The 27,076-nt window shown below is 47.8% G+C and overlaps 1 protein-coding gene across 3 annotated transcripts in view; it reads left to right on the plus strand.

The window, feature by feature from the left end:
• UPP1 (uridine phosphorylase 1) overlaps positions 1-12,922 on the plus strand; it is a 28,615-nt gene extending 15,693 nt beyond the window's left edge. For all 3 annotated transcript variants that reach the window (XM_070369896.1, XM_070369895.1, XM_070369894.1), the window contains exons 2-8: positions 40-104; positions 6,854-6,968; positions 8,151-8,309; positions 9,296-9,410; positions 11,609-11,818; positions 12,014-12,160; positions 12,720-12,922. In XM_070369896.1, the coding sequence (XP_070225997.1) occupies positions 61-104; positions 6,854-6,968; positions 8,151-8,309; positions 9,296-9,410; positions 11,609-11,818; positions 12,014-12,160; positions 12,720-12,859 (930 nt within the window). In that variant the 5' untranslated portion in view covers positions 40-60 and the 3' untranslated portion in view covers positions 12,860-12,922. The remainder of the gene's footprint in view (positions 1-39; positions 105-6,853; positions 6,969-8,150; positions 8,310-9,295; positions 9,411-11,608; positions 11,819-12,013; positions 12,161-12,719) is intronic.
• The last annotated feature ends 14,154 nt before the right edge of the window (positions 12,923-27,076 follow it).

Consider the following 27,076-nt stretch of genomic DNA (forward strand, 5'->3'; position numbering starts at 1 on the left):
CACTATTACCTTCTCACAGACTCTGCCGTCTTCTCCTAGGGTCCTGCCTCAGCTGAGGGAATGGCCTCCACCGCGGCTGAAACGGAGAAGCCGGAAGATCACAAGTAAGGTGACCTGCGTGCTGCCTGGCCTAGGCTGGTGGGGATGACCTCGAGCCCACAGGAGCTGAGGCGTGTGGACACTTTGGTTCTTGGGTCTGAGGCCGAGCGGGGTCTGGGGGACTGAACGCTGGGTTGGCTGGCAGCTGAGCTGGCTGAGAACGCCTGGCACCTGGTGCCGGGCACAGCTTGCAGCCTTGGAGTGTTTGTCCCTCAAGGATTCAAGCGCTCAGACCTGTATCCAGTGGGGTTTCCTTACTCCCGGACACTCTGTTTTTTTTTTTTTTTTTTTGAGCTAAATTTTATCTGGGGCAAAAAGAGGACTGCAGCCTGGAAGGCAGCCTCAGATAGCTCTGAGAGGCCACTCCAAAGAGGCCGTTGGGGAAGGTCAATACATAAGATTTCGGGGAAGGGGGAGCTCAATGCAATCCAATGATTACTTTATAAGAAGCTTTCTCCTCTTGGACACTTTCTGAGTCACAGTCCCTGCTGCCCTCCCAGCTCTCTTGGTTCTGACTTTCAAACACTTTCCTTATTTCTTTCCAGTTGTTCATTATCCACTGTATGATTCACATGGCCACTCTTTTATGTATATTAGTGCATTGCTGGTACTGATGAAAAAAAATTAATAGTCAATATGAGAAAAAAAAGGAAAATTATATTCCAGTTAGCCTGAGAATTATAACCCAGGAGATGGCTTTTCAAAAAGCTCTAAGGACTGTTTTGCCCAAAAGAGGTCAACGGTTTTGAGACAAAGTGTAGTAACATCAAATGGTGTATTACTGGGGCTCCTCAGGTGGTGCTTGTGGTAAAGAATCCACCTGCCAGTGCAGGAGATGTCCGAAATGGGTTCAATCTCTGGGTCGGGAAGATCCCCTGGAGAAGGGCATGGCAACCTCCTCTGGTACTCTTGCCTGGAGAATCCCATGGTCAGAGGAGTCTGGCAGGCTATAGTCCATAGGGTCACAAAGAGTCACGACTGAAGAGACTTAGCATGCCTGCATGCACGCACACACGACATATTACTGACAGTTTACACAATCCAGATACACGTCCACAGAGCAGTGAGTCATGGGTTGTCATGACCCCTCACAAGATTAAGGAGGAAGATGACAGCTAAAAAATTTATGGCGTTTTGATTCCACTTGTTTGACTTAGTATGAATAGAATGCTAGATTTGTAATTTATGTATCAATGGCACCCTACTCCAATAATCTTGCCTGGAAAACCCCATGGACAGAGGAGCCTGTTGGGCTGCAGTCCATGGGGTCGCTAAGAGTCGGACATGACTGAGCGACTTCACTTTCACTTTTCACTTCCATGCACTGGAAAAGGAAATGGCAACCCACTCTGGTGTTCTTGCCTAGAGAATCCCAGGGACGGGGGAGCCTGGTGGGCTGCCGTCTATGGGGTCGCACAGAGTTGCACAGACACGACTGAAGTGACTTAGCAGCAGCAGCATTCACTCAAAACTTTGATATAGTTCCGTGTATTTTGGCATCGGTATTACTGCTAAATGTCTAGAAAGTTTGTTACCTTGGTGATTTAAAAAAAATTTAAATGAGGCTTGAAAGTTCTAATTCAATTTTGAGAATATGAAGAAATACTATGTTATAAAAAAATATCTAGGAAACGTGTTATACAGTATTGTTAACTAAAGTAGAGATTTTGTTTAAATCTAACAAAATTTTATGCTAGTGTCCATTGTTTTCATCCCTTATTCAAGATTCATGTGTTCAGTTGCACTGAGCAGCTTCAGCTGCATGCAACAAATTCTGGTAAATTCTCTTTTCATTTTTATTCTGTTACAAATATTTTCTAATTTTCCATTTTATGGTTTCTTAGATACACACATCATTTAAAATGGACATTTAATTTCCAAATACATGGGATTTTTAAAGTATCTTTGCTATTAATTTCTCATTAAATGCTTTCTTCTCTGCAATCAGCCCCTGTGTTTCTTTAGTCTCCTAACTTTATTGAGACTTCCAATGGCTAAGTCAAAGATCTCTGTCGGTAAATGTCACATTGCACTTGAAAATGTGGGTTATTTTGAAATATCTTTTGATACTAATTTCTAACATAATTCCACAGTAATAAGAGAACAGACTCTGTATGATTTCAATACTTTTAGACCTAAAGGCCATCCAGTAAGAGAGGAGAAACCCACCAAGTTAACCTAGGAGTACTGGACAGAGGTAATTGGCCACGAACTCAGCAATTAGTTTGACTTTCGAAACTTAAAAATGACTGAGCCCAAGGAAGAAATACTTCTGGTTTATAAGCAAAAGTGTGAGCAATTATTAAAGTAATTAGCTTACAGGCCTGGTCTGGCATCTTGGATCAGATGTCTACTTCAGATATCATAATTTTCTTGTCCTGGTCTGGCAGTATTAATCTTAATCAAAGTCTAAGGAAGCCTAATAGAGTCCCTTCCAAAAGTCCTTTATCTGATGTCTTTCCCACATGTATAATCCCCTGGTTGCAGGCCATGGTACATGTGATCTTCGTTCAAAGATAGATTACTGTAATAAGCTTCAGAAACAAACTGTACCATAATGTAGCACAGCAACAAGGAGTCATCTGAGAAATGCATCCTAGTCAGTAAATACAGACCTCAATTAGTAATTATTAATTAATTTTATTACCTGATAAAGCTGATGAGAAGGGAAGAGTTTCCAATTTCTGGAGAGATCAGGTAGAAAAGATAACTGTCTGAATTGTACTTACTAACGTGTAATTTACCAAATTTCTGTAATTAGCTTGAGGGGAAGAGTTTCCCTGTGTCTGGAAAACAGGTCCAGTGGTTAGGACTCTGAGCCTCCAGTGAAGGGGTCACGTGTTCAATCCCTGGTTGGGAAACTAAGGTCCCATAAGCTGCTAAGCAAGGCAAAAAACAAAATGAGCAACTCCCCCCATCAAAAAAGTAAATAAATAAAAACCACCGACCAGGAAGTGAATCCAAGTCCTGGTAGTTAAAGTGCCAAGTCCCAACCACTGGACTGCTAGGGAATTACCAGAAAGTTCTTGCTGTGGAATCTTTTTGAAGATGAAGCGGTCTGTAAATGACAAATGACTTAAAAAGGCAAGGTTAAAGGTCTGATTACATTGTATTTGGTAAAGAAACTTGGCTATTTCTGTGACATACAAAATTTTAACATAATAACTACAATTATGATTATAAACATTATCAGGATGTACCAGATTCTAAGGAGTGGCATATAATTTCTAGAACATGTATATTAGTAATACTTAACCCACACAATGTAACCTAAGAATATTTACCACGACAATGCTGCCCATGTAATTTAACATACCAAATAAGCCTCATGAGTTTAATTTTACTCTCTCTGAGATGCTTCAGGGGTCCTTTCTGAAGAATCCCAAAGTCAACCTCAGGGAGAATTTGGGAAGTCTGTCAAAATAGTAAAAAAGTTTTAAAACACTTGGTCAAATAGGACCTTAGGTCACTGTGGAACAATACTTAATTCACTTAACCAAAGTGAGAGCACAATCTTTCAAAAGCAAATACAGCTCACCTGAAAGGCAAAGACGTACAATCCAGTAGGGAAAACGGCTTGATATTCCAAGAGAACTTTATTTTTTAAACATTAAAAAAAAATACGTATTCATTTTTCACTTATTTAACTGCATTGCATCTTAGTTGTGGCATGTTGGGAGCTAGTTCCCTGACCAGTGATCGAACCTGGACCCCCTACACTGGGAGCGCAGCATCTTAGCCACTGGACCACCAGGAACGTCCCTCCAAGAAAACTTTATTCTCTTAGCACAGAGAGAAAACCAAGCTTCAGTTTCGTATCAATTACTCTTAGTAACAAAATATATTTAATTGAATTCAGTCCTCACTATACATAAAACTCTTTTCTCAGGATTCCCTTCTAAGAAGGGCTCCTTGGTTCTCTTCTTGGAGGTTCCTCAGGAGGTCCTCTGGAGCCTCACACAGGTTGGTCACCTGCTCACGTCCTAATCCCACATGGACACCTGCCCTTTCCTTCCTTCCCTGCAGAGTCTTTGGCCCATTTTCAATTTTGGGGGCTGCCCCGGGAATGGCGCTTGCAGAGATAACTTTACTTGAAATAGTAGGGTCCTGAGTGCTTCCTATCATTGACAGCCAAACACACCCTGTCCCCACTGTCCTCTCCCTGACCTCTGCCCCCAAGTTGAGGACCCTGGGGGCTGATGGAGTGGGGATACTATGAAATAAAGGCTGGAGAAGGGGACCTGGGCACCAGGTGAGGTGCAGTGACCCCTCCTTTGGTTTCAGAGTCCCTTCCTCATCTGCCAGCCCCTTTTTTAGAAAATGTTTATTTGTATTTATTTGGCTGTGCTGAATCTTAGTTGCAGCACGTGAGATCTGTCTTAGTTGGCACATGCAGGATCTCATTACCTGACCAGGGATTGAAGCCCAGGCCCTCTGCATTGGGAGCATGGAGTCTTAGCCACTTGCTCACCAGGGAAGTCTCTCTGCCTGTTTCTTGACCATGCGACCCTAGACATCTGGGCCAGTTTGTCCAATAGCCATGTTTTTCCCTCCCTGCTGATAAACCCCTGGAATCATAAGTCAGGTTTCATTCCTTTTGCATGCCACCCATTTCTTTTACAGAGTAGGTGCTCAACGAATATTTGTTAAATAAAGTGACAGAATAAAGGAAGATACAGTCAAGTTTGAAACTGTGTGTAGGCTAGAGGAACAGTTTTCCATTAATATGTCTTTTACTTGTTATTTTAAAATCCTTTTTAAAAATGGAGTACAATCTTTAAAAAATTGAATCACTATGGTAGACCTGACTCTATTACAACACTGCGGGTCAATTAAGCCTCAGTAACAAAAGTAAGTCTGGGCTTGTTCTGTTCGCTATTATGTCTCCAGAATTACACCCTATTTCCTTCTCTTCCTGGAATGAAAGAGGAAAGAAAGCTTTCGTATTTTGAAATAAGTGACAAAGTTGTTTGGTCACATCCTGTTTTGTCAGTTCCGATGCTTGCCTAGTAACGCTTCTGTTTGTAGTCTGTCTTGTGAACATCCTGAAGGAGGCCAAGAACCATAATTGTAGTAAAACAATTACCTTTAAAGGAGCTTCAGATGCTGTGATTGTGTTGCGACTTCAGAATTTCAGCTTGGCCTGGAGATTCAGAAGGCATTCAGGGAAAGCTTGGGATTTGTCCCCGCTGGATTTGGTCCCCTGGAAAGAGACCCCCTGCCCCAGGAGGGTGGGCTTGGCTGGGACTGGTTGGGGTCCAGCACAGACTGTGGCTTGGGCAGGTGGCCTCTTCTGAGTAAGACTCTCCCATCTCTGCCCCAGGGCCGTCCTGCGAGCCAGCCATCAGCACCTCCCCTTTAGAAAAAGATCTGTCTCTCTTTAATATTTTGTTTGCGTCTTTAAAATTTTTTTTAATTTTTTTCACTTGATAATTTTTATTGACATGTCTTAACACAAAAAATAATGCATTTGCATTGCAGAAAAATGTTTACCTCTTTTTGTATTGCTTCTTGACACTGTTGGGCTGTGAATTAACTTGGATGCCATTCTAAGGAAATAGGAGGGAAATGTGAGAAGGGAAAGGAAGAAGTGATGAGATGCAGAAAACAGAGGAGCAAACACCTTTGGTCTAGAGCCTGGTCTAGAGCGAGGACCAGTGGATGCCAGGAAAACAGGGGCTAGAGACAGCAGAGGAGGTGGCCTGGGTCAGTCGCATTGTGGTGTTTACAAATCCCAGGACGCTTAGACCTTCTCCTGGATGTTTTTTTCTCACAGTTAGATTGAGAAGGAAATGTGATCAGTGGGTTCTGAGCAGAAAGTCTGACTCAGAAGGAAGAAATAGAAGGTCCTAACTGCTGTGAACTGGGGCCCCGTGCTGCTTCCCTCTTTGCCCCTGGCACTGGGCAGCACACTTGTGTTTGGGATCTGGAAGGCACAGGTGTAGAAGGAGGTGTGTCTAAGGCTGCAGATGCAATCTAGACCTCGGCATCATGTTTAAAAATAAAGTTTTATTGGAACACATCCATACCCATTTGCATGTTGTCTGTGGCCACTTTGATGTGACAACAGCAGGGTTGAGAAGAGGTGATGGAGCCCATATGACCTTCAGGGGAAAAAATATTTACCATTTGGTCTTTTTTGGGAAATGTTTGCTGACCCCTACTGCCAGCTAGCAGTGTACCGTCCAAGAGAAATACAATGCAAACCACACAAAGTTTCAAGCAGCTGCAGAGAAAAAAACAAAATGAAAAGATGTCTTTTCTCATCACTCTCTTTTGATGGTTGTACCAGCTAAGTGCTGGCTAATGGCAAGGAAAGGAAAAGGAAAGGCGTCAGATTGGAAAAGCCATCTCTGAGTGGGAGGATTATAGGCCATTTTTTTACTTTTATTTCCATGCATATTTCCTGTGATAAGTATATTATTTTTAACACAAAGCCACATTTATATGTTGAGTGAGCTTGAGTTGGGTAGCAACTGGCTACACTCTTTATAGAGTGAATTGGCATTTTGAGCTTTGTATACCATTCGGTGCTCTTGTGAGTTCTGTCTGATCACCCTCCAAAACCAGCCCTGGAAGTGAAGAGGGGGTGAAGGGGAGGAGTGGGGGGAACTCAGATGGAGCAGAAGCCTCTGTAGGTTGGGGTTGTCCCGCTGCTGGGTTCCACGTGCCTCTCTGGCACAGAGTGCCTCAGTGGTCCAGTTGGCCACTGGACACTGGTTCTGTAAACTGTCTCCTTTCCTGTTTTGGGCAGTGACTTGGTGCAGCTTTGCAATCCCCACATAGCAGCAATGAAGGAAGACATCCTCTACCACTTCAGCCTCAGCACTAGCACGCACGATTTCCCAGCCATGTTTGGAGATGTGAAGGTAAAATGCTCAGGGCTTTCAATTCTTGGAATTTGTCCTAAGATCACTAATATTCTTAAAGCTTCATTGAGAGACTAGAAAAGAGCAGACATTAAATCTTTTCTGGGGGACTGAGGGATAACGAGGAGGAGCAGTCACCATGTCTGCTTGCTGTCTGTCATTTAAGATGCACATCGATTTGTTGAGCTGCTTCCTTCAATGACTTAACCTGCTGAATGCAGCTTCCAGGCTCCCCTCGTCCGGAGCCTGAAGTGCCTGGGTCCAGAATTGTCCTCATAGAGGACTTTTAAAGTGGACTAAAGTTTAGGATTCTAAACTGAAACAGGCCGCTGACCCTAGATCCAGGGCTGCCTCATGGGATCATAAGGTCATGACCAGGTTATGTCCCACTGGCCACCTGGTTCTTTCATGCTGTTTGTTTCAAACTGAGGGACGATTTTCCATTTCCATTCTTCCCTTAAATCTAACCTATAATTTTTTTCTAGACTGTAAAAGTTTTCTTTTTTATGTTTAGAGACTAATAATTCTTTGATCATTGAGTCCCTAGGAGTGACTTATTTGTTTTTCTTTTGTGAGCTTTCTTGTTTTGCACTTTGCAGACCGCAGGTTCTGTGTCTCTGAGATTTACCCGCTCCGTCCACAGCTACGACTCCCCAAGCCCCCACTGGCCCCTGACTCTTTCTCAAATTGGCCATTGGGTTCTCTGCCGGCAGGTGAAAGAGCGGTTAGAAGTCCATTTTATGGATAGGCTGCTTGCACACTGAGGGTCCTGCCCCACCTTATTCCGAACCCAGATGGATGCCCACACAGCTGCCGCCCACACAGACGGATGGACCCCGGGCTGGCGTGGAGCCTGGATTTAATCTGCCCAGCGAGGGCGAGGCTGTCCTGCATTTTGTGCGTCTGATTGCTTCACACTGTTGGGTCCAATAGCAATGAACTGAGTCCACGAACCAGTGCTTCTTACATCTGAAGGAATGCTGGAATCACCAGGGGGCCTCCACGGCACACAGATTACTGGCTCCCCATACACAGCGGGTCCGGGGTAGGCCAGGGAAGGGACCTGCACTTCTAGCAAGTTCCAGGAGATGCTGCTGCAGTGGGGGGTCCCACTTTGAGGACCCATGCTCCTCAGACGGGGTGCATTCCCTCTGCTGACGGGGTTCTGTTTTCTGTCTGCAGTTTGTGTGTGTTGGAGGAAGCCCTTCCCGGATGAAAGCCTTCATCAAGTACGTGGCCATGGAGCTGGGCTTTGCCCACCCGGGTGCTGACTATCCCAACATCTGTGAGGGCACTGACCGCTACGCCATGTTTAAAGTGGGCCCGGTGCTGTCGGTCAGCGTGAGTACCTGCCCTGGCGGGAGGCCGGGGCTCCCGGCTCTGCAGGCTCCCCGCCTGCCCTGCACACAGCCCGGCAGGGGGGGCAGGGGTGAGGGGAGCCTGGAGCTGGGGCCTGCCTTCAGGACAGGCCAGGACACACATGGACACACATGGTGGTGCACGCCCACCCGGCTGTGTGCACGCGGTGAGGACCCAGGGTGGAAACCAGGAGGACCTGCCTAGACCGGGGCCCCAGGGAGAGCCAGGACCGGGACCAGGTGGCCCCCGCCCTGGCCACCTCACAGGGACTTACATCACACATGTGTGATTCAGCAGTGAGTGAACACATATCTCTGGTGTTTCTCGGTTCCCGGTTCTGGTTCCTTTGTAGGCAGGAACATTAAGCAAATGCTGCCATAGAGTAAGGCTGCCCAGAGGGTGCCCCTGCTCTGAGTAGCTGAGATGTTTGGCAGCTTCAACAACACTGCACACACCCAGGAATCAAGACGTGTTCAGATCTGGATACTAATAATCCATGGAAGCACTTCCCACATGCCAGACTCCATGACAAACACATCCTCCAAGGACTGCTCCACCTTGGATCAGCTCCTGGTGGCCGTGACTCCAGCAGACCTCTGAAGAAGGGCGAGGGTTGGGGGTGGAGAGGCAGCGGGCTTCATAGGGCGGAGCCACAGGCCAGCCATTGAGGATGGCTGCGGCAGAGCATGTGGAGAAAGGGGAAAATGTGTGCAGGGCTTCCCAGGCCAGAGGGGCTGCTCGTTACCTGGCAACCGCAGGCTTCTGGTCCTCAGCTGAGATCCGTTCTATTGTTTGTGGTGCATCAGATGGGGTCATCCGTTCAACAGCATCATGCAAACCTTCCCCACATAGTCATAATTTTTAACTACGTTTTGAAGTTCATCTTCTTTACGACCACTTAGCAATGCACCACAGGGCACACAGAGACTCCACCGGAGCGTGACGCTAGTGTTTCTCCCTGGTTCTAGCACGGGATGGGCGTCCCCTCCATCGCTATCATGCTGCATGAGCTCATCAAGCTGCTGTACCATGCTCGCTGCTCCGGCGTCACCCTCATCCGCATCGGCACTTCCGGTGGGATAGGTCAGTGTGCCGCGCATGACCGGGACCTTCTGGGGGTAAGGGGGGGCATCGAGGAGACCCAGAGCTCCTACCTGGGCTGTGCCCAAGTACAGCTCAGCAGCAGCAGCAGGTGTGACAACATGTTTGTTTTGTTATTTGTGTTTTTTTTTGTTGTTGTTTTTTGGTCCAACTACTTCTCCCAACCCATACCCCAGAAATAGCTGCAGAAAGCTTCCAGGCCACCCGCATGTGAAAACCCATTCTTTTCGGGGTATACTCTCACGCCTTCTTGTTTGCTTGATTCTCTCTTTTTATTCTTTCTACTCCCTCATTTCTCTTTCTCCTTCAATTCGCTCACTCCTCCCTATTCTTGCAAGGATGTGAAGTACCTTATGAGAAAACCTACAGGAAACTCAAAGGGGGAAGAAAGAGATGGAATACAAAATTAAGATAAGTGTTCTTAAATTGCCTAAAAGCCCTCAGTGCTCATCGTAATTTTTTTTTAACATCCCCAAATGCTTAAACTTATGTTGAGTTTTAAGCCAAAGTCGTTGAAACAAACTTGTTTTATGTAAGTTGTCCTGCTTTCAGATGTCCCAACTCAGGGCAGGTTTTTCTGCTGAAAAATGGGTTCTGACAGTTCTCACTCCCATCAAGGAGCTGGGAGCTGCTGGGAGGCCTGGCCTCTGCATTGGTTTTTGACTGTCTAGGCCTGACTTCCCCTGGATTTACGGTAATTTGAAAATTTAGGTTTCCTTGCTGTGAATGGGGCTTCTGTAGGCCCTAAATCTTCTTGATACATAGTCTCATTTTCTTTCCACTACATAGACAGATTGATAGGTAGCATCCATGTTTGCAGATTGTCATTCAAAGTTTAACGGGGTTCTCAGAAAACACCCCAATGACTAGGGAGGGCCCTGCCCACTTAGCTGTGGTACTTTCCAGTGCGCAGGCTCTCCTTCATGCACGTGGCACCAGTATCGCCAGAAGCGCCGCCAAACTTTTCCTGAGTTCTTGCTCTGCAGGGATTTTAAAACCAATAACCAGAGAATGAATTCTGGAGGGAGTAGGGTGGGTTTTGAGTCTCCCAAAATTGCTCCATAGAAATGGACAGATCAACTAAAGAGCTGGACCCCAAATCCTCAACAGCAAAGTGTGACATGGCATCTCCCCAAATCCCAAAATAGGAATAGTGGGTGGGTAGCACAGGCCCCCACTCAGGAGGAAGCATGAGAAACTCTGGGGTTCCTGATGGATGTGAGAAGAGAATTCTGAAATAGCCAATGGGTATCCTGAGAGAGTGCAGGGTCTGAGGAAGAGCAGCTGCACCTAGAGGAGGGCTGCACCCTCCAATTTGAGGCCTGAAGCGGCTGGAAAATCCTGGGCACCATGAATTCATAAAAGCCACCATCTGAGGGTTCTTCCAGGTCCACACTTGGGGTGGGGAGACACTTGAGAAGTGTCTGTGTTGAAGCAGCAAGGAAAGTCCAGATGGACACACAGTGGGGTGAGCAGAGCCAGAGCTTGAGGATTGGTCATATTTTTTAATGTTTCATGAAAGCAGCTGATATGGGGGTAAGGGCGTGGAGCCCTGGAACAGCTCTCATGGCTTCTTTCTCCTTAATGTCTAGGAAAACCAACATCCCATTAAAGCAAGTAGTGGTGAGAAATGCTAATGGTCAAATCTCAAGCAAAGTTATTAACAGTCCAAAGACGGAGGAGCAGAATAATGTTGGTACAAATGTGGAAACACCCAGGGAGGCCCAGAAAGCAGATCCTCACCAGGGGTCACTCCTGGAGGGAAGCCAGAGCATCAGGGGCTGGTGGCCACAGGAACCAGTTTTGGGGGAGCCTGGAAATTCCTTACAGTATTCTTGCCTACTTTTGTTTTACTCAAAACCTTAAATACTAAAGAAAAAAAAAAAAAAAAAAACAACTACAAAACAGGGACCAGCTGAACACTTGCTGGTAAAGGGAGCCCCAGAGAGTTCCAGCAGCAATTGTTAAGACGCTGCTCAGTGGGGTGCATAGGCCCTTTTTTGCACTTTTTCGTATTTTCTGTATCTTCTACCCATTCGTTTCTTTTACCATCAGGAAAAATAAATCTGGTGTCGAAAAGGGGTCCTTACCTATTTCTTTTTAGGGCCTGACTGACCTTTCAGTGTACCTATGAATGGACCAGGCCCTTCCCTGCCCGACCCCCGCCTTGCTTCCTTCAGGTCTGGAGCCCGGCTCGGTGGTCATCACCCGGCAGGCAGTAGACCCGTGCTTTAAGCCGGAGTTCGAGCAGATTGTCCTCGGGAAGCGAGAGGTCCGGAACACGGACCTGGATGAGCAGCTGGTGCAGGAGCTGGCGCGCTGCTCCGCGGAGCTCGGCGAGTTCCCCACAGTCGTGGGCAACACCATGTGCACCCTGGACTTCTATGAGGGTGAGGGGCGCTCTGGGCTCCTGCTGGGGGTTTGCCGCGGACTTGTGCTTGCTTCGCATGCTTTCCACTGCGGGCCGGATTTTGAAGGGGAAGCAGGCCGGGCGGGCTCGAAACCACCTCTGAGTCTGGGGAGTGGGATGGGCGTGCAGTGGGTGTTTACTGCGTGCCCGTGCCGAGTGCTCCACGGTTTTCCAGGGCAAGGCCGCCTGGACGGGGCACTCTGCTCCTACACTGAAAAGGACAAGCAGGAGTACCTGCAGGCAGCCTACGCGGCCGGCATCCGCAACATCGAGATGGAGGCGTCGGTCTTTGCTGCCATGTGCAACGCCTGTGGCCTCCGAGGTGGGATCCCTAGGCCGCCCCCCGCCCCCCCGCTGAACCCCCTGCTTCTCCCCGCTCCTCACGCAAGTCCTTCCGGGGATTACCCGCCCACCCTGCCCCCAAGGCATGCCTCGGGGCCGAGTGCATAGCGCACCTCTCTGCTCTTCAGATTGACACGCGCTGCAAAGCAGGATCCGCAGTGTCTCTGCTGGACTCAGGTGCCACTAAGGAACCAGAAAGATGAGAAAGCTGCCCTCTGCCAGCTGTCCAGTGAATCTGGCCCTCAGAGGTCCTGGGATTTCTGAGTTGTAGTTCCTGGCCTCAGCCCTCCAGTCCAGCTCTGCTTCCAGAAATCCTGCCATCCCTGTTGTCTCATCACAGCCTTTCAAGGCAGTACAGGGGCCCGAGCTAGTCCTGAGGTTCGCTGAGGGAATCTCTTTGGGACGCAAAGGCAGCCGGAGCATGAGACAGTGGGACAGGATGCTCTGCATCCCACACCTTGTGAGGAGTGGAGGCTGGTCTCCCGGGATTAAGCTAGAAATCCCCCTGTTTGTGCTGACCTGACGTTTGCTCCCTGCAGCGGCCGTGGTGTGCGTCACCCTCCTCAACCGCCTGGAAGGAGACCAGATCAGCAGCCCCCACGAGGTGCTGGCCGAGTACCAGCAGCGGCCCCAGCGGCTAGTAGGCCAATTCATCAAGAAGCGCCTGATGCAGGCCTGATCCCCCAACATTTATCTAGAGGGCGTTTGTGGTTCCTGCAAATAAAATCATTGCCACAATCTCCTCTGTGTGACTTCCTGGATCCTTTATACAAGAATCTAGGGAACTGATTTCAGGTCAGAGGCAAAGAAAATCCTGCCTTAGCTATGCAGATTAAAAAAAAAATTTTTTTTTTAATTTATTTTTTGGCTGTTCTGGGTCTTGATTGCTGCGTGGGCTTTGCTCTAGTTGTGGTGAGTCGGGGCTTCTCACTGTGGTGGCGTGTCTTGTGGAGCACGGGCCTTGCGGCATGCGGGCTTCAGGATTTGTGGCACACAGGCTCTGGAGCACTGGCTCAGTGGTTGTAATGTAGGGGCTTAGCTGCTGCCAGACAAGTGGGATCTTCCCGGATCAGGGATCTAACTTGTGTCTCCTGCATTGGCAGGTGGATTCTTTATCGTTAAGCCACCAGGGAAGTCCAAGGATTTTTTTTTTTAAAGCTTCGTTGGAGCATGCCCCCATGTTAGCCTGATTTGGGTTTTCTTTAAGAAAGTTCCTCAATATTTGAAATATTTCTAGGGAGCTTTTTCAGACTTGCAAATACTAATTGTAGTCAGATTTCACTAAGTGAGACTCAGGTCCACTTTGCCTGTAAGCAGCCCTGCATCAGTGCCTCCGTGTCCCTCAGCTTCCTCCTGGGGTCAAACGCCCTTCTCCAGACTGGAGGCGGAAAGGGATTGGAGGGTACTCCAGGGTGTCCTCTCCTGTCTCAGACGTGTCTGGCAGTAGCTGTTTTTGGGGTATCCCCAGGTCCCCCAGCCCAGAGGCAGGTGCCCTGGTTGCCTTTTTGGCACATCTACACCCTTGTAATGTTCGGTATTCAACTCTGTTTTAGGTTCTCAGAGGGCTGTTTTCTGATTGTACACCGAGGCCTGCACCTGTGCCTTTTTGGTTTGGGGAATCATGTGGGGACCGTGGTGTTGATGTATGAGTATGGTCCATGCACTCTTCAAAAAGCCTCTTTCCTGAGATTTTGAGGTTCATCCCAAATTGAGGGTTGGTAATCAAGTCATTCAAGAGGCACCAAGCTGGGCGCCGGTCCAGATGCCAAGACCCCTCTATTACAGGGAGGGGCCAATAATGACTCCATGTTAGAACTTTTACTTTAACTCTTGCTTCCCTCTTGCTCCTCTTCACAAAAAGGATACTGTTTATACATAATGGTTTGCCTGGGGGAGTCCTGCCTGGCTGCCGGAATATTAAACCGAAGTGCCTTTGTTTAGGACCCTGTCCACCTGTGGATGGCTGCAGGAAGGAATGAACACATCCCTTCCCCAAGGCTTGTCATTCTAGGAGATATTTGCAAGATCAATGGCCTTTTAACTTTGTTTCCTCACCTTCCCCATCTCTGTTCTATAAAAGAACCTGGCATCCAGACCTCAAGGTGGTTACTTTGAGACTTTAATCTACCTTCTCTGTCAGCCTGGTTGTGGAATAAAGTTGTATTCCTTGCCTCAGCACCTGCTCTCCATTAACTGGCCTGTGGCGCAGTGAGCTGAGTGAACCCCCTGTAACACCTCCTGGCTCCCAGTTGCTACAGGCCGCAGTGTGGAGAAGGAATGCCTGCGGTTTTTCCCTCGGTCCCCTCAAGGGGTATCTGCTGCACCCCAAATTTGAGGCTGTTCCAGAAGGAGCCGCCTGCAGCCCCCCAGCAGCTGGCAGGTCCTGGAATATGTGTGTCCTCTCGCGTTTGGCAGCCTCTGACTCTGGCTCAAGGCTGCAGGAGCTGTTCCCAGGCTCCTGTCACCATGCTCACATCTGCCCCCCAATTCCCAGTGCCCCAGGCTTCAACGGAGACATTTCCAAGTCCGTCTGCTCGCGGGTCTGCTGTGCCCGCAAACCTGGGTGCAGGGGCAGACAGGGTCAGTCTCCGAATGCCTGGCTGGTGGGCTGGCTGGCGGCCCCTGCAGCCCAGGTGTGGGGCTAGGACCCCGTGCGTGTGGTCACCAGGCTCAAGTCCCGTGAGGAGCCGCGGGGACCTGCAGGTGGGTCCTGTGTGTGCCGCTCTCACGCAGGTGTGGACGTGGGGTGCCCCGTGTGAAGCGGGGAGACGGCAGGAGCTTGGCAGTCAACAGCACGAGAAGCTGTTTACAGCCAGAGAAACGGAATCCTGCGACCGCAGTCCCTGCGGCGTCTCCCGGGCCGGCAGTCCCTGCCCCGCGTCCACGGATGGAGCCTCCTGAAACCTGCTCACTGGTCCTCTCCCCCTCGGCGGCGAGGACGAGGGAGGGGGGGCTCGAGACTAGGTTCTTCCTCACAGACGCCGAGGCCACGCGGAGGCGCCCGGCGGGACCTGCGCCGCTCTCTGCTGGCCACAGTGGGAAGGGGTTGGCTCACCCGCGGGGCCGCGCTGTACCCACCCAATGGGGTAAAAGCAGCTGATCACACCTATTTCCAGCGACACATCCGACCCTGTGGACTAATAGAGATCCGGGTCGACCCCAGAGCTGACGCTCCCCCGCCCTCGCCGCCCACCCGTGCCCGGGTCCCCCCCTCCATCCTGCGCTGGCAACCGCCCTCCCCGCCCACCCGCGACTTGCCCCCCACCCCCACCCCCGCTCCAACTCCCATCCTTCGCTGGCAGAGAGAACGGGCGCCAGAACTGAGGCGCAGGGCACCTGGAGAGCTGGTTCAGCTGTGTGGGTGGTGCGACTGTGCTGGTGCGGTGTGCTCGGTGCGCGCACACAAAACAGAAGTCCACGTACGCACATGCTCCGTGCACACGCGGGCCCCGCAGACATTCACCAGGTAGAAAGCGAGTGGTACTCAGTGGCCTTAACGTCCTCCCGGAAAAGGAGAACTTCGGCCTAGGTCCCACCCACTGGGCCAGCCTGGGAGCCCCGACGAGAGTGGGGCACGCCTGCTCCTATTAGGGTCTCCTCCAGGTGGCGCTAGTGGCAAAGAACCCGGCTGCAGGTGCAGGAGACGGAAGAGACCGGGTTTCCATCCCTCGGTCGGGAAGAACCCCTCAAGGACGGCACAGCAACCCACTCCAGTGTTCTTGTCAGGAGAATTCCACGGACAGAGGCCCCTGGTGGGGGTCCGTAGGGTCTCAAAGAGTCAGGCACGACTGAAGCGACTGAGCACACACGTACCAGAAAGTGGTTTAAAAAGAAAAGTTTTTAAAAGGTTAGGTACGGCTGTCACTGGGCTCCAGAATCACTGCAGATGGTGACTGCAGCCATGAAACTAAAGGACGCTTACTCTTTGGAAGGAAAGTTATGACCAACCTAGACAGCGTATCTAAAAGCAGAGTCATTACTTTGTCAACAAAGGGCCGTCTAGTCAAGGCTATGGTTTTTCCAGTGGTCATGTATGGATGTGAGAGTTGGACTATAAAGAAAGCTGAGTAGCGAAGAACTGATGCTTTTGAACTGTGGTGTTGGAGAAGAGTCTTGAGAGTCCCTTGGACTGCAAGGAGATCCAACCAGTCCATCCTAAAGGAGATCAGTCCTGGGTGTTCATTGAAAGGATTGATGCTGAAGCTGAAACTCCAATACTTTGGCCACCTGACGCAAAGAACTGACTGGTTGAAAAAGACCCTGATGCTGGGAAAGATTGAGGGCAGGAGGAGAAGGGGATGATAGAGGATGAGATGGCTGGAAGGCATCACCAACTCCATGGATGTGAGTCTGAGTGAACACCGGGAGTTGGTGATGTGACAGGGAGGCCTGGCGTGCTGCAATTCATGGGGTCGCAAAGAGTCAGACCCGACTGAGCGACTGAACTGAACTGATGACTGTCACACAGGCATCAGTGAAACATGTGTGGTAGAAGTGAAGGGTCCCTCCATCTGTTCAGGTGTGTGCGGAGGGAGCAGACTTTGTGTCCAGAGGGGCCCAGGTGCCACTGGATCAGGCACAGTGGGAGCTGTACGCGGAGGCTGGGTCTCCCATCCTGTGTGGGCCTTTAAAAGAGGCCTGTGTTGCTCCTCTTAGCCCAGAGGGAAGGACAGTGCTCAGCCCACGGTGCTGGTGTAGTCTTGCCCACGCCCTCGAGGCATGGTCTGCTTATGCACAAGTGTGGGTGAGCCTGGCTCCCTCGTGACCTGGGACAGCTGTTTTGCTGGAATTCGCTCATCAGTGACGTTAGATTCCTCTAGTCATGTGGTGTGACGGACCCAGACGTCAGGACCACCTGGCCCCGTGGAGGGCGCCCTGGACCGCTGTGGAGCTCCTCCTGTCACGCTCACGCAGGGCAACTAGGGGGTCCTGAGGTGCTTGCTGCCCTGGGAAGGCCTCTGGCACAGTCGGCCTTGAAATGCCGCTGGCATGCCTTCCTTCTGAGGTTCTCCCTCTGTTGCTGTGGGTGCTGCTGGCCTCACTTTACTCTGCTCTGCTGACCCCTGAGGCCACGGAGGGGAGCGGCCCATCCCACCAGCACTGGGTGAGGCTCGGGTCTAGGAGTCAGGGAGGCACAGATCTCTGAGTCTGCTGGTTCTCATCCTCAAGGGCTTCCTAGCCCCTTCCCTCAACCCACCCCCCCCCCAGGCTCAGAGGTTCTGTGACTCCTCTAAGCCTCATGGCTAAAATGTCAGTGGAAAAGGTGCAATGGAAAATGGAAATGGGCAATGGTCAGTGGAAAATGGCTGTGGAAAACAGTACAGCAGAACCTCAAAGAATTACACACAGAGTCACTGCGGGATCCAGCAACTCCACGTCTGTGTACCTGGATGAAAGGACTGAAAGCAGGGATCCGAACGGACGTTGGGACACTTGTGTTCACAGCAGTGTTATTCACAACAGGCACAAGGTGGAAATGGCCCAAATGCCCATCAATGGATGACAGGATAAACAAACTATGTCCATGCAGACAAATGGGGCTTATCCAGCCTTAGAAAGGGAGAAAGCTCTGTTACGTGCTGTAACTCAGAAGAACCTTGAGAACACTATGCTGAGTGAAATAAGCCGGTCACAAAGGACAAATACTGTAGGATTCTACTGATATGAGGTTCCTAGAGTTGTCAAGTCCATAGAGACAGAGGTAGGATGGTGGTTATTGGGTCTGGGGAGGGGAGATGGGGGGTCAGGGTTTACTGGGGACAGCGCTTCAGTTTGGGAAGATGAGAAAGTTCTGGAGCCTCCCCCCTGCCCCAGTGTGCTTCCCTGACCATCTCCAACACCAGGTGGGTGGGTGGGTGGCTGATAATTAGATTCGATTCTGACACTTACCTACCTGGAATTATATCTGATTCTACAAGTGGAAGGGAAAGGTCTTGACCGCAGTGCCCTTGTTTTAGATGCCAGCTGCAAGCAGGGTCCCCAGGCTACCCACACTTCAAATCTGGGGCTTTCTGTGATGCTCTCAGGTTTGACATTTGTTAGAATGACTGAAAACACTTGGCGAAGTGCTGTACTTACAAATGTCATTTTAGCACATAGGCTGTAAATGAACAGTGGACCGGGAGCCCAGGTCTAGGAGTGCCCAAGTACAGGCGCTCCTGTCCCTAGGGCTCAGTGTGAGTCTCCCTCCTATACATCCATGTGGTCACCATCAGGAAGCTCCCTCAAGAATGGCGTTCAGCATTGGTACGTTGAGTTTCCATCATCCAGAAGGAAATGGCAACCCACTCCAGTGTTCTTGCCTGGAGAATCCCAGGGACGGGGGAGCCTGGTGGCTGCCGTCTATGGGGTCGCACAGAGACGGACACGGCTGAAGCGACTTAGCAGCAGCAGCAGACACGATGGAATAAAGCACTGGCCACAGGAGTGAACGCAGTCCCCAGCCCTGCTGCCCTCCCCTTCCCGGACGTCAGATACAGCAGAAAGGGGGGTGTTACTGTTCAGTCAGCTGAGGCCGCTGCAGCACACTGCCACAGACTGGGAGGCTTGAATGATGGGAATTCATTTCTCACAGTTAGGGAGGCTGGAAGTCCAAGAGCAAGGTGCCTGCTGACACTGTTCCCTGGCGAAAGCCCTCAACCCAGTCTGTAGTCTGTTTTCTATAAGAGTGTTAATCTCTTAATGAGGGCCCCGCCTTCAAGACCTTACTGCACCCTCATCACCTCCCAAAGGCCTCACATCCAAACACCATCGCGTTGGGAGTCGGCGTTTCAACACATGATTTCTGGGGGGACACAGTCAGTCCATGGTGGTAAAACAAGACATTCCAAGGATTTCTGAAACAGGATAAAGGCCAGATATATGTTTATTAGCTCACAATATCATCTAGGTTTATCATATTGATAAACCTAAGTATCCTTAAGGCAGTGGTCTTTAAGTTTTTTGGTCATTTATTCCTAAATATGGGTTCCTTGATGGCTCAGAGGTAAAAAAATCTACCTGCAATGCAGGAGATGCAGGTTTGATCCATGGGTTGGAAAGATCCCCTGGAGAAGTAAATGGCAACCCACTCCAGTATTCCTGCCTGGAAAATCCCATGGATAGAGGAGCCTGGTGGGCTACAGTCCATGGGGTCACAAAAGAGTTGGACACAACTTAGCGACTAAACAACAACAACAAAATTCCAGAATATAATTTGAAAATCTGTGTACCTCCTGGGAAAACTTTAGGTCTACATCTAACTTTTATCATAAGTTTAGTAGAGGCAAAGGATGTAATATCTGGGATATCTATTGTACTTTTGCTTTAAATGTATCCAGTCAAACCTCAGAGCGGAAAAGTTAGCTCATTTGATTTCAGATGTGTCATATATTCTAATTGACAGAACTCATCCAGTCAGTCATAATAGACTTTCTGTCAGAAGAAAAATTGATTCTTTTCAAATCTATTCACATTTCTATTTGAATAGAAATCAATTTCAAGTTCTACTCACATACACATTATTAACTAGCAGTTCTGTTACTCTGAGTTGGAGGGCTGTCTAGACAGGCAGGAATAGATGAACAATAGGGAACAGATGCCAGGCCTCCCAGCCCTTATCACCTGGAAGAAATAAAGCATGTACCCAGTGCCTCCCTGCTTTCTACCAGAGCTCTTCTGGCTCAGTTTCTGGATTCTCTCTTGAGCTGTTAGACATTCTCACTTGGTCCGTAGATTTGGCCCCAGAAGTTCTTAGACCATAACGTGTACTTTTTTTCCCCTTCAAATGGAAATAAGATTTATTCATTTCATGTACAAGGAATCAGGAGTTTGATCCAATAAGAGGGCAGTTACAATAAATCGAAAGCCACTGAGTATATAACAGTTTGACTTTTTGAACTTGACCTGATTTTTCTAAAAGTATAAATCCCACACAAACAGCTTTTATGAATTATGCCAAATCAACTAGTTTTCAGAGGTGTGTAACATAAATCTTTAAGGAAGCAAGAGAAGATGAAGAAACGTGGCCTTTGTTCTTTAACAACAGAAAACCTGAAAGGGAAGAGAAAATACACACATGCCCAAATTAATTTCCACGTTGAGATGATCGTGGATGCCAAGAGATGTTTTAATACTAAATATCACCTTTTTCAGCTCTTAAAGAATTGCCACAGTAATTCACAACTATGAAAAGGGTAGAGAAGCTGCTGAAAATTGCTTTTTAAAGTAATCTGTTCTTTTAGGTTGTATTAACACTTTCACTTTTCACTTTCATGCATTGGAGAAGGAAAGGGCAACCCACTCCAGTGTTCTTGCCTGGAGAATCCCAGGGACCGGGGAGCCTGGTGGGCTGCCGTCTATGGGGTCGCACAGAGTCGGACACGACTGAAGCGACTTAGCAGCAGCAGTGGCAACAGAAGTATTGGGACTAGACCAGAAATGACTTACTAGGTAGATTCTTACAGATTCTTGGGATGGGAACTACAGTTTAGCTTACATGGAAATTTAAACATCTAGGTATTTAACATGAAAATCCAGGTTTTCATCTTGTCTTGAACAGCGGGAGCGCCACAGGTGACTGGAGCCAGGGGCTGTTCTGCTCAGTGGCAATCACCTGGGATACTGCCTGGACGTGCAGCATCCCATCGGGTTGGAGCCACGGGGCCCAGAGGGGGGAAAGGGGGGGCTGGGGCGAGGGGGTCGGAGGGGTACAATGGGGGTCCACACTCGGGGGTCGCTCTTGAGCAGGCCCTGTCTCTGCACACCCATACAAGCGTAGGAGCACGAGGAACCCCAGTAATGAGGGTCGCCCGCATGTCTGGGTGGGTGACATTTAAACCCATACCCTTAAAAATGTAAGAATGAGTAAGTTTAGCTGGGTAAAATGCCTTGGAAATGAATAGTATTGTTGGAAAACTGCATTCAGTCCAGCAACGTTTTCCAAAACTGGAAGGATCTTTCTCATTTTCTGGAATAATAATGAATTTCATCTAATGAATGGACCTGAGTTAAAATCTACTCTAGAGCTGGAATATAGACTAGAACACATACTCAGCCCTCAGGTTGCTGAGCATTGAAGGAGAGGAGGACATTTGGCATTAAACAACTGGGGTAGAGTCTGCAGTGATGCCGGCGGGGAGGGCTTGATTTCTCTTCAGACATATGCTGTTATTTCAGAAGATGGTTATCAGCTTTCCAGGTCCTGGTATCAAGAGCCAGGGCACTCCAGTGAAGTGCTGAAGCTGCTTTGAACTCAAGGATGCCCCATGGTTTACACTTGTCACAGTTTCCCTGAAGCAGGTTACTGCCTACCACCTGGCTGTTTGCAAAGACCATCAGTCCTGTGATGCTAAGCAGCACTGAGCAGGCCAGGAAGTCTGGTGGGGAAGCCCTGCCAGAGACTGTGGTGCAGGTGGGTCATGGCCGCTTCTGTACTGAGCGTGCTCAGGTCCCAGGGCATCAGTGTGCCTGAGGTTTTATGAAATGAGAAAAATGTCCCTGCCCTGAGTCCAAGGAGAGAATAGATTAACAGGGTTTGCAGACTTTTAGCAGCTTCTCTGGAGGGTGCTTATCCCTTAGAGATAACTTCATGTACCATAATCAATCCAGGCTCCCTTTATAACCAATGTTTGGGGTCCCTTAAAGAACAGTTTGCCAAATGAGCTGGAACAAGTAATTCCCCAGCAGGACACTGCTATTTCATAGGACATGAAATGAATTCTATTACTGCTGATCCCGAAATGACCATAATCTGAATGGCTTGCATAGTGATCATGTTGTTCCTCTAAGAAATATTTATCATATGGTAGCAGAACATTGTCCTGGGGGAGGGTGTTCTGTGTGGGATTCCCTGATGCCTTTGGATTGAGTCACCTTGAATCACATGGAGCTCAGGTGTGTTCCCTTGAAGAAGTATGGCTGCCCTGCAGGTGAGCTCAAAATCACTCAGGAAACAGGAAGGAACTGAAGCCATAGCCCCAAACCGTGGTTCAGGATGCATGATGCTGAACTTGCAACGTGAATATCACTTGAGAACGTGTTGAAAATGCAAATCCCCAGGCCCTCGGTGGACTGAGTTAGAAAATCTGTGTGGGACACAATCTATGACCTAACAGCCCTTCTGGGCAGTTCTGATACAAGCTCCTGTCTGAGAACAGTGTACAAAACCTAGGGGAGCTCAGTTAGTTCTGCTGATGAGGAGATTCTGACCATCTCACTTGGGACACTGTCGCCTCCAGGTAACCACTCTGCCCTCTGTTGTTCATAACTCACATTGCAAGTTGTGCAGGTGGAGCTGGGTTGGGATCAGGGTCACTTACTGGCTGCTGCCACTTTTCTGTGGCTCTCCCTCTTTGCTCTCTTTTAGGATTAGTTTCACCTCCATGCAGTATTGAGATGACTATGGGGTTTGCAAGTGTCACATCCAAAGTCAAGGCCATTGCCCCTGATGTCTTCTTCCCAAGAGCCTAGACAACTGTCAATGAAGTGGCAGTAGAGCACCCAGGACCAAATGAAACCACTGGGTTGTGTCTTGGGGGCTCTGAGGACCTCTGGTTCTTTATGTCTCTGCACAGGAAGAGTTCAGCAAGAGGCAAAGTTGTAGATAAGAAATGATTTATTAGAATAAGACGCTTGTGAGGTTGACAAGCAGACAAGCAAGAGGGTGCCATGCCCTGAGAACTGAGTGGGCCACAGTTTTATAAGCAAAGAAAAAGTGGGGAGGAGGAAAACACCTTCTTCTTCCTCATTCTTCAGTAGAAACGCTTCCATCATCAGCTCCTCCTCCATGTCGGCGAGGGGAGTTTTCTCCTCCCTATGTGGTCAAGCCAAGACAGTCGTGGCACTTTGCAAAAATTATTTCAGGCCTCAGTATGATGAAGGTCTTTCACTTTGAAATATCATTTTTCCATAAGTGCTTGTTCATGCCCTAGGGTCATTAACTTCCTGAGCTCATTGGGCAGCAGGCGGGGCTCAGGCCACCATTGTTTTATTGTTTGGGGGCACATCTCATGCTTTTGTTGCATGGTAACATTGCTAAGCAAGCCTGCTTGATTTTGTAGTTATACAAACCTACTTCCTTGAGTGATCGTTAACTTACAGGAGTCTCCCATATATTTTTCTTTACTTACAGTCCTCTGGTGGGATTAACTATTTAATTGCCTACTTTGTCCCTGGGCTTCCCTGGTGGCTCAGTCAGTGAAGAATCTGCCCGCAATGCAGGAGACCTAGGTTCCATCCCTGGGTCAGGAAGATCCCCTGGAGAAGGAAATGGCAACCCACTCCAGTATTCTTGCCTGGGAAATCCCATGGACAGAGGAGCCTGGTGGGCTACAGTCCATGGGGTCACAAAGAGTCGGGCATGACTGAGCGACTAAACCACCACCACCACTTTCCCTGTCAAAGATGTCTCATGTGAGACCCCTGCCCCAGTTCTGTGGGAGGGGGACGAGACTGCCTAGGTGGGTCAGTTGAGGTTTGCTTCTGAAACTGGGGATTATGTACTTTGCTTTAAGTCTCATGCAGCAGCTTGGCCTCCAGAACAGGAAAAGACTGGAGCTCTGCCAGCTGGTCCTTTCTGATTTACATACAACGCAATGAACCTTTAAAATACACAGTACTATGGCTTTTCACAAACATTTTGGAATAAGTGTAGATACAGAAGTTGCAAAGACAGTCCAGAGAAACCCCACAACCCTTCACATGGTCTCCCTCAGTGGTTATGGCTCACATAACTGGTGTAACACCAGAATCAGAAAATTGACATGGGTGCGATGTGTGTATATGGTTCTGTGCTATCGTATCACACGTGTAGGCTCAGGAACCACAGTCGATAACACAGAACTGTTCCGTGCCCACAGAGACTTCCCTCTAGCTCCCTCCTGTAGTCAGACCCAGTCCCCGCCCCCACCACTAAGACGGTCTCCATCTTTACAACTCTGTCATTTTGAGAATGTCACAGAAGTGGAATCACACTGTATGTGACTTTTGAGGTGGATGTTTTTCATGTGATTCATCCAGGTTACTGCCTGTATCAACACTTAATTCCTTTTTATCTTCCAGGGTGTGGATGAATGACAGTGTTTAACTCTTCGCCTGCTGAAGGACATTATGATTGTTTCCAGTTTTGTGCTATTTTATGAATACAGCTGCTATGAATGTTTAGGTACAGGATTTTGTATGAACATAAGTTTTCATTTCTTGGGGATAAATGCCCAGGAATATAATTGCTAGGTAATATGCTAAGTGTATGTATACTTAATTTTTAAAGAAACTACCAAATTATTTTGGTGGCTGCACCATTTTGCCATCCCATCAGCAATATAGGAGAGATCTAATTTCTCCACATCCCTGCCAGAGTTTGCTGTTTTCACTGATTTTCATTTTAGCAGTCTTAAGAGGCAGGTGGAGATATCTTATGTTGGTCTTAATTTGCATTTCCCTGATAATTAGTGGTGTTGGACACCTTTTCATGGCCTTATTTGATATTTGTACATCTTTTTCCAGGAAATGTCTCTTCATGTCTTTTGTTTCGACAGCTTTTAATATATTCTAAATATAAGCCGTTTGTCAGATTTGGTTTGCGATTATTTTCTCCCAGCCTGTTGGCTTCTTTTTAAATTCTCTTATCAATGCTTTTCACATGGAAAAAATTTTAATTTTGATAAAGCCTAATTATGCATTTTTTCCTTTCATGGATTGTCTTTTTGTGTTATGTCTCTTTATTCTTCATTTGTTTTTTTCTATGCTAATTATCTTTTTCCACTCTTTCCTTCACACCAACGCTATGAATGTTGCAAACTTTGATATTGTTCACAGGTCTGGAGGCTCTGATTATTATTATTATTTCAATCTTTTTCCTTCTATTGTTCAGACTGGATAACTTTTATTGATCTATCTTCACGTTTGCTGCTCTTTCATCTTTCACATCCATTCTGCTACTGAGCTTCTTCAATGAATTTTTTCCTTCTGTTATTTTATATTTAAGTTTTAAAATTTCTCATTTGGTTCTTTTTATACATAATAATTTTTTTTTGCTGAGAATGTCCATCTCTCCAGTTGTTACAAGAGCCATTGTCTTTAATTTAATGAAGCATGGTTATAATAATTACATTAAAGTGAAACTGAAAGTCACTTAGTCGTATCCAACTCTTTGTGACCTCATGGACAATACAATCCATGGAATTCTCTAGGCCAGAATACTGGCATGGGTAGCCTTTCCCTTCTCCAGGGGATCTTCCCAACCCAGGAATCGAACCCAGGTTTCCTGCATTGCAGGTGGATTCTTTACCAGCTGAGTCACAAGGGAAGTCCTGTGTTAAAGTAATTATTTAATGATTCCAACATTTGGGTCATCTCAAGGTTGCTATCAGTTGGTTGCCTTTTCCCTTGAGAGTTCTCTCTTTAAGGTTTTTCTGGCTTTTAAAAATAAATGACCCAATCAAAAAATGGGCCAAAGAACTAAATAGACATTTCTCCAAAGAAGACATACAGATGGCCAAGAAACACATGAAAAGATGCTCAGCATCACTCATTATCAGAGAAATGCAAATCAAAACCACTATGAGGTACCATTTCACGCCAGTCAGAATGGCTGTGATCCAAAAGTCTACAAATAATAAATGTTGGAGAGGATGTGGAAAAAGGAACCCTCTTACACTGTTGGTGGGAATGCAAACTAGTACAGCCACTATGGAGAACAGTGTGGAGATTCCTTAAAAAACTGGAAATAGAACTGCCTTATGATCCAGCAATCCCACTGCTGGGCATACACACTGAGGAAACTAGAATTGAAAGAGACACGTGTACCCCAATGTTCATCGCAGCACTGTTTATAATAGCCAGGACATGGAAGCAACCTAGATGTCCATCAGCAGATGAATGGATAAGAAAGCTGTGGTACATATACACAATGGAGTATTACTCAGCCATTAAAAAGAATACATTTGAATCAGTTCTAATGAGGTGGATGAAACTGGAGCCTATTACACAGAGTGAAGTAAGCCAGAAAGAAAAACACCAATACTGTATACTAATGCATATATATGGAATTTAGAAAGATGGTAACGATAACCCTGTATGCAAGACAGCAAAAGAGACACTGATGTATAGAACAGTCTTTTGGACTCTGTGGGAGAGGGAGAGGGTGGGATGATTTGGGACAATGGCATTGAAACATGTATAATATCATATATGAAACTAATTGCCAGTCCAGGTTTGATGCAGGATACTGGATGCTTGGGGCTGGTGCACTGGGACAACCCAGAGGGATGGTATGGGGAGGGAGGAGGGAGGAGGGTTCAGGATGGGGAACACATGTATACCTGTGGTGGATTCATGTTGATGTATGGCAAAACCAATACAATATTGTAAAGTTAAAAATAAAAAAAAATTAAAAAGAAGTTTTTCTGGCTTTTAATGTATGTTGAGTGATTGTGGGGCTTCCCTAGTGGCTCAGAGGGTAAAAAGTCTGCCTGCAATGCATGAGACCTGGGTTCGATCCCTGGGTCAGGAAGATCCCCTGGAGAAGGAAATGGCAACCCACTCCAGTACTCTTGCCTGGAAAATCCCATGGACAGAGAAGCCTGGTAGACAACAGTCCATGGGATCACAAAGAGTTGGACACGACTGAGCGACTTCACTTTTATTTCTTGAATGATTGTGAATTCTATCCAGGGCACTCCTGAATATTATAAGACTGGGTCTATTAAAATTTTCCAGGGAATGTTGATTCACTTTGTTTTAGCAAGCAGTCAACACAGTCAGGTTCACTGTGCAAGTCCTGAGCCATCTTTTGTGGGCTTTGCTGCCAGTGTTAATTTTCAGACTTTGCAGTGCTAGTCTGGTCTGCTTCACACGTGTGTCCCCCAGGGTCCAGTCTGAGTCCTGAGCAGTGTCGACTTGGAGTTCTGTTTGCAAG

This window comes from Bos mutus, chromosome 4 (genome assembly GCF_027580195.1).
Source record: "Bos mutus isolate GX-2022 chromosome 4, NWIPB_WYAK_1.1, whole genome shotgun sequence".
Lineage (NCBI taxonomy): Eukaryota > Metazoa > Chordata > Mammalia > Artiodactyla > Bovidae > Bos > Bos mutus.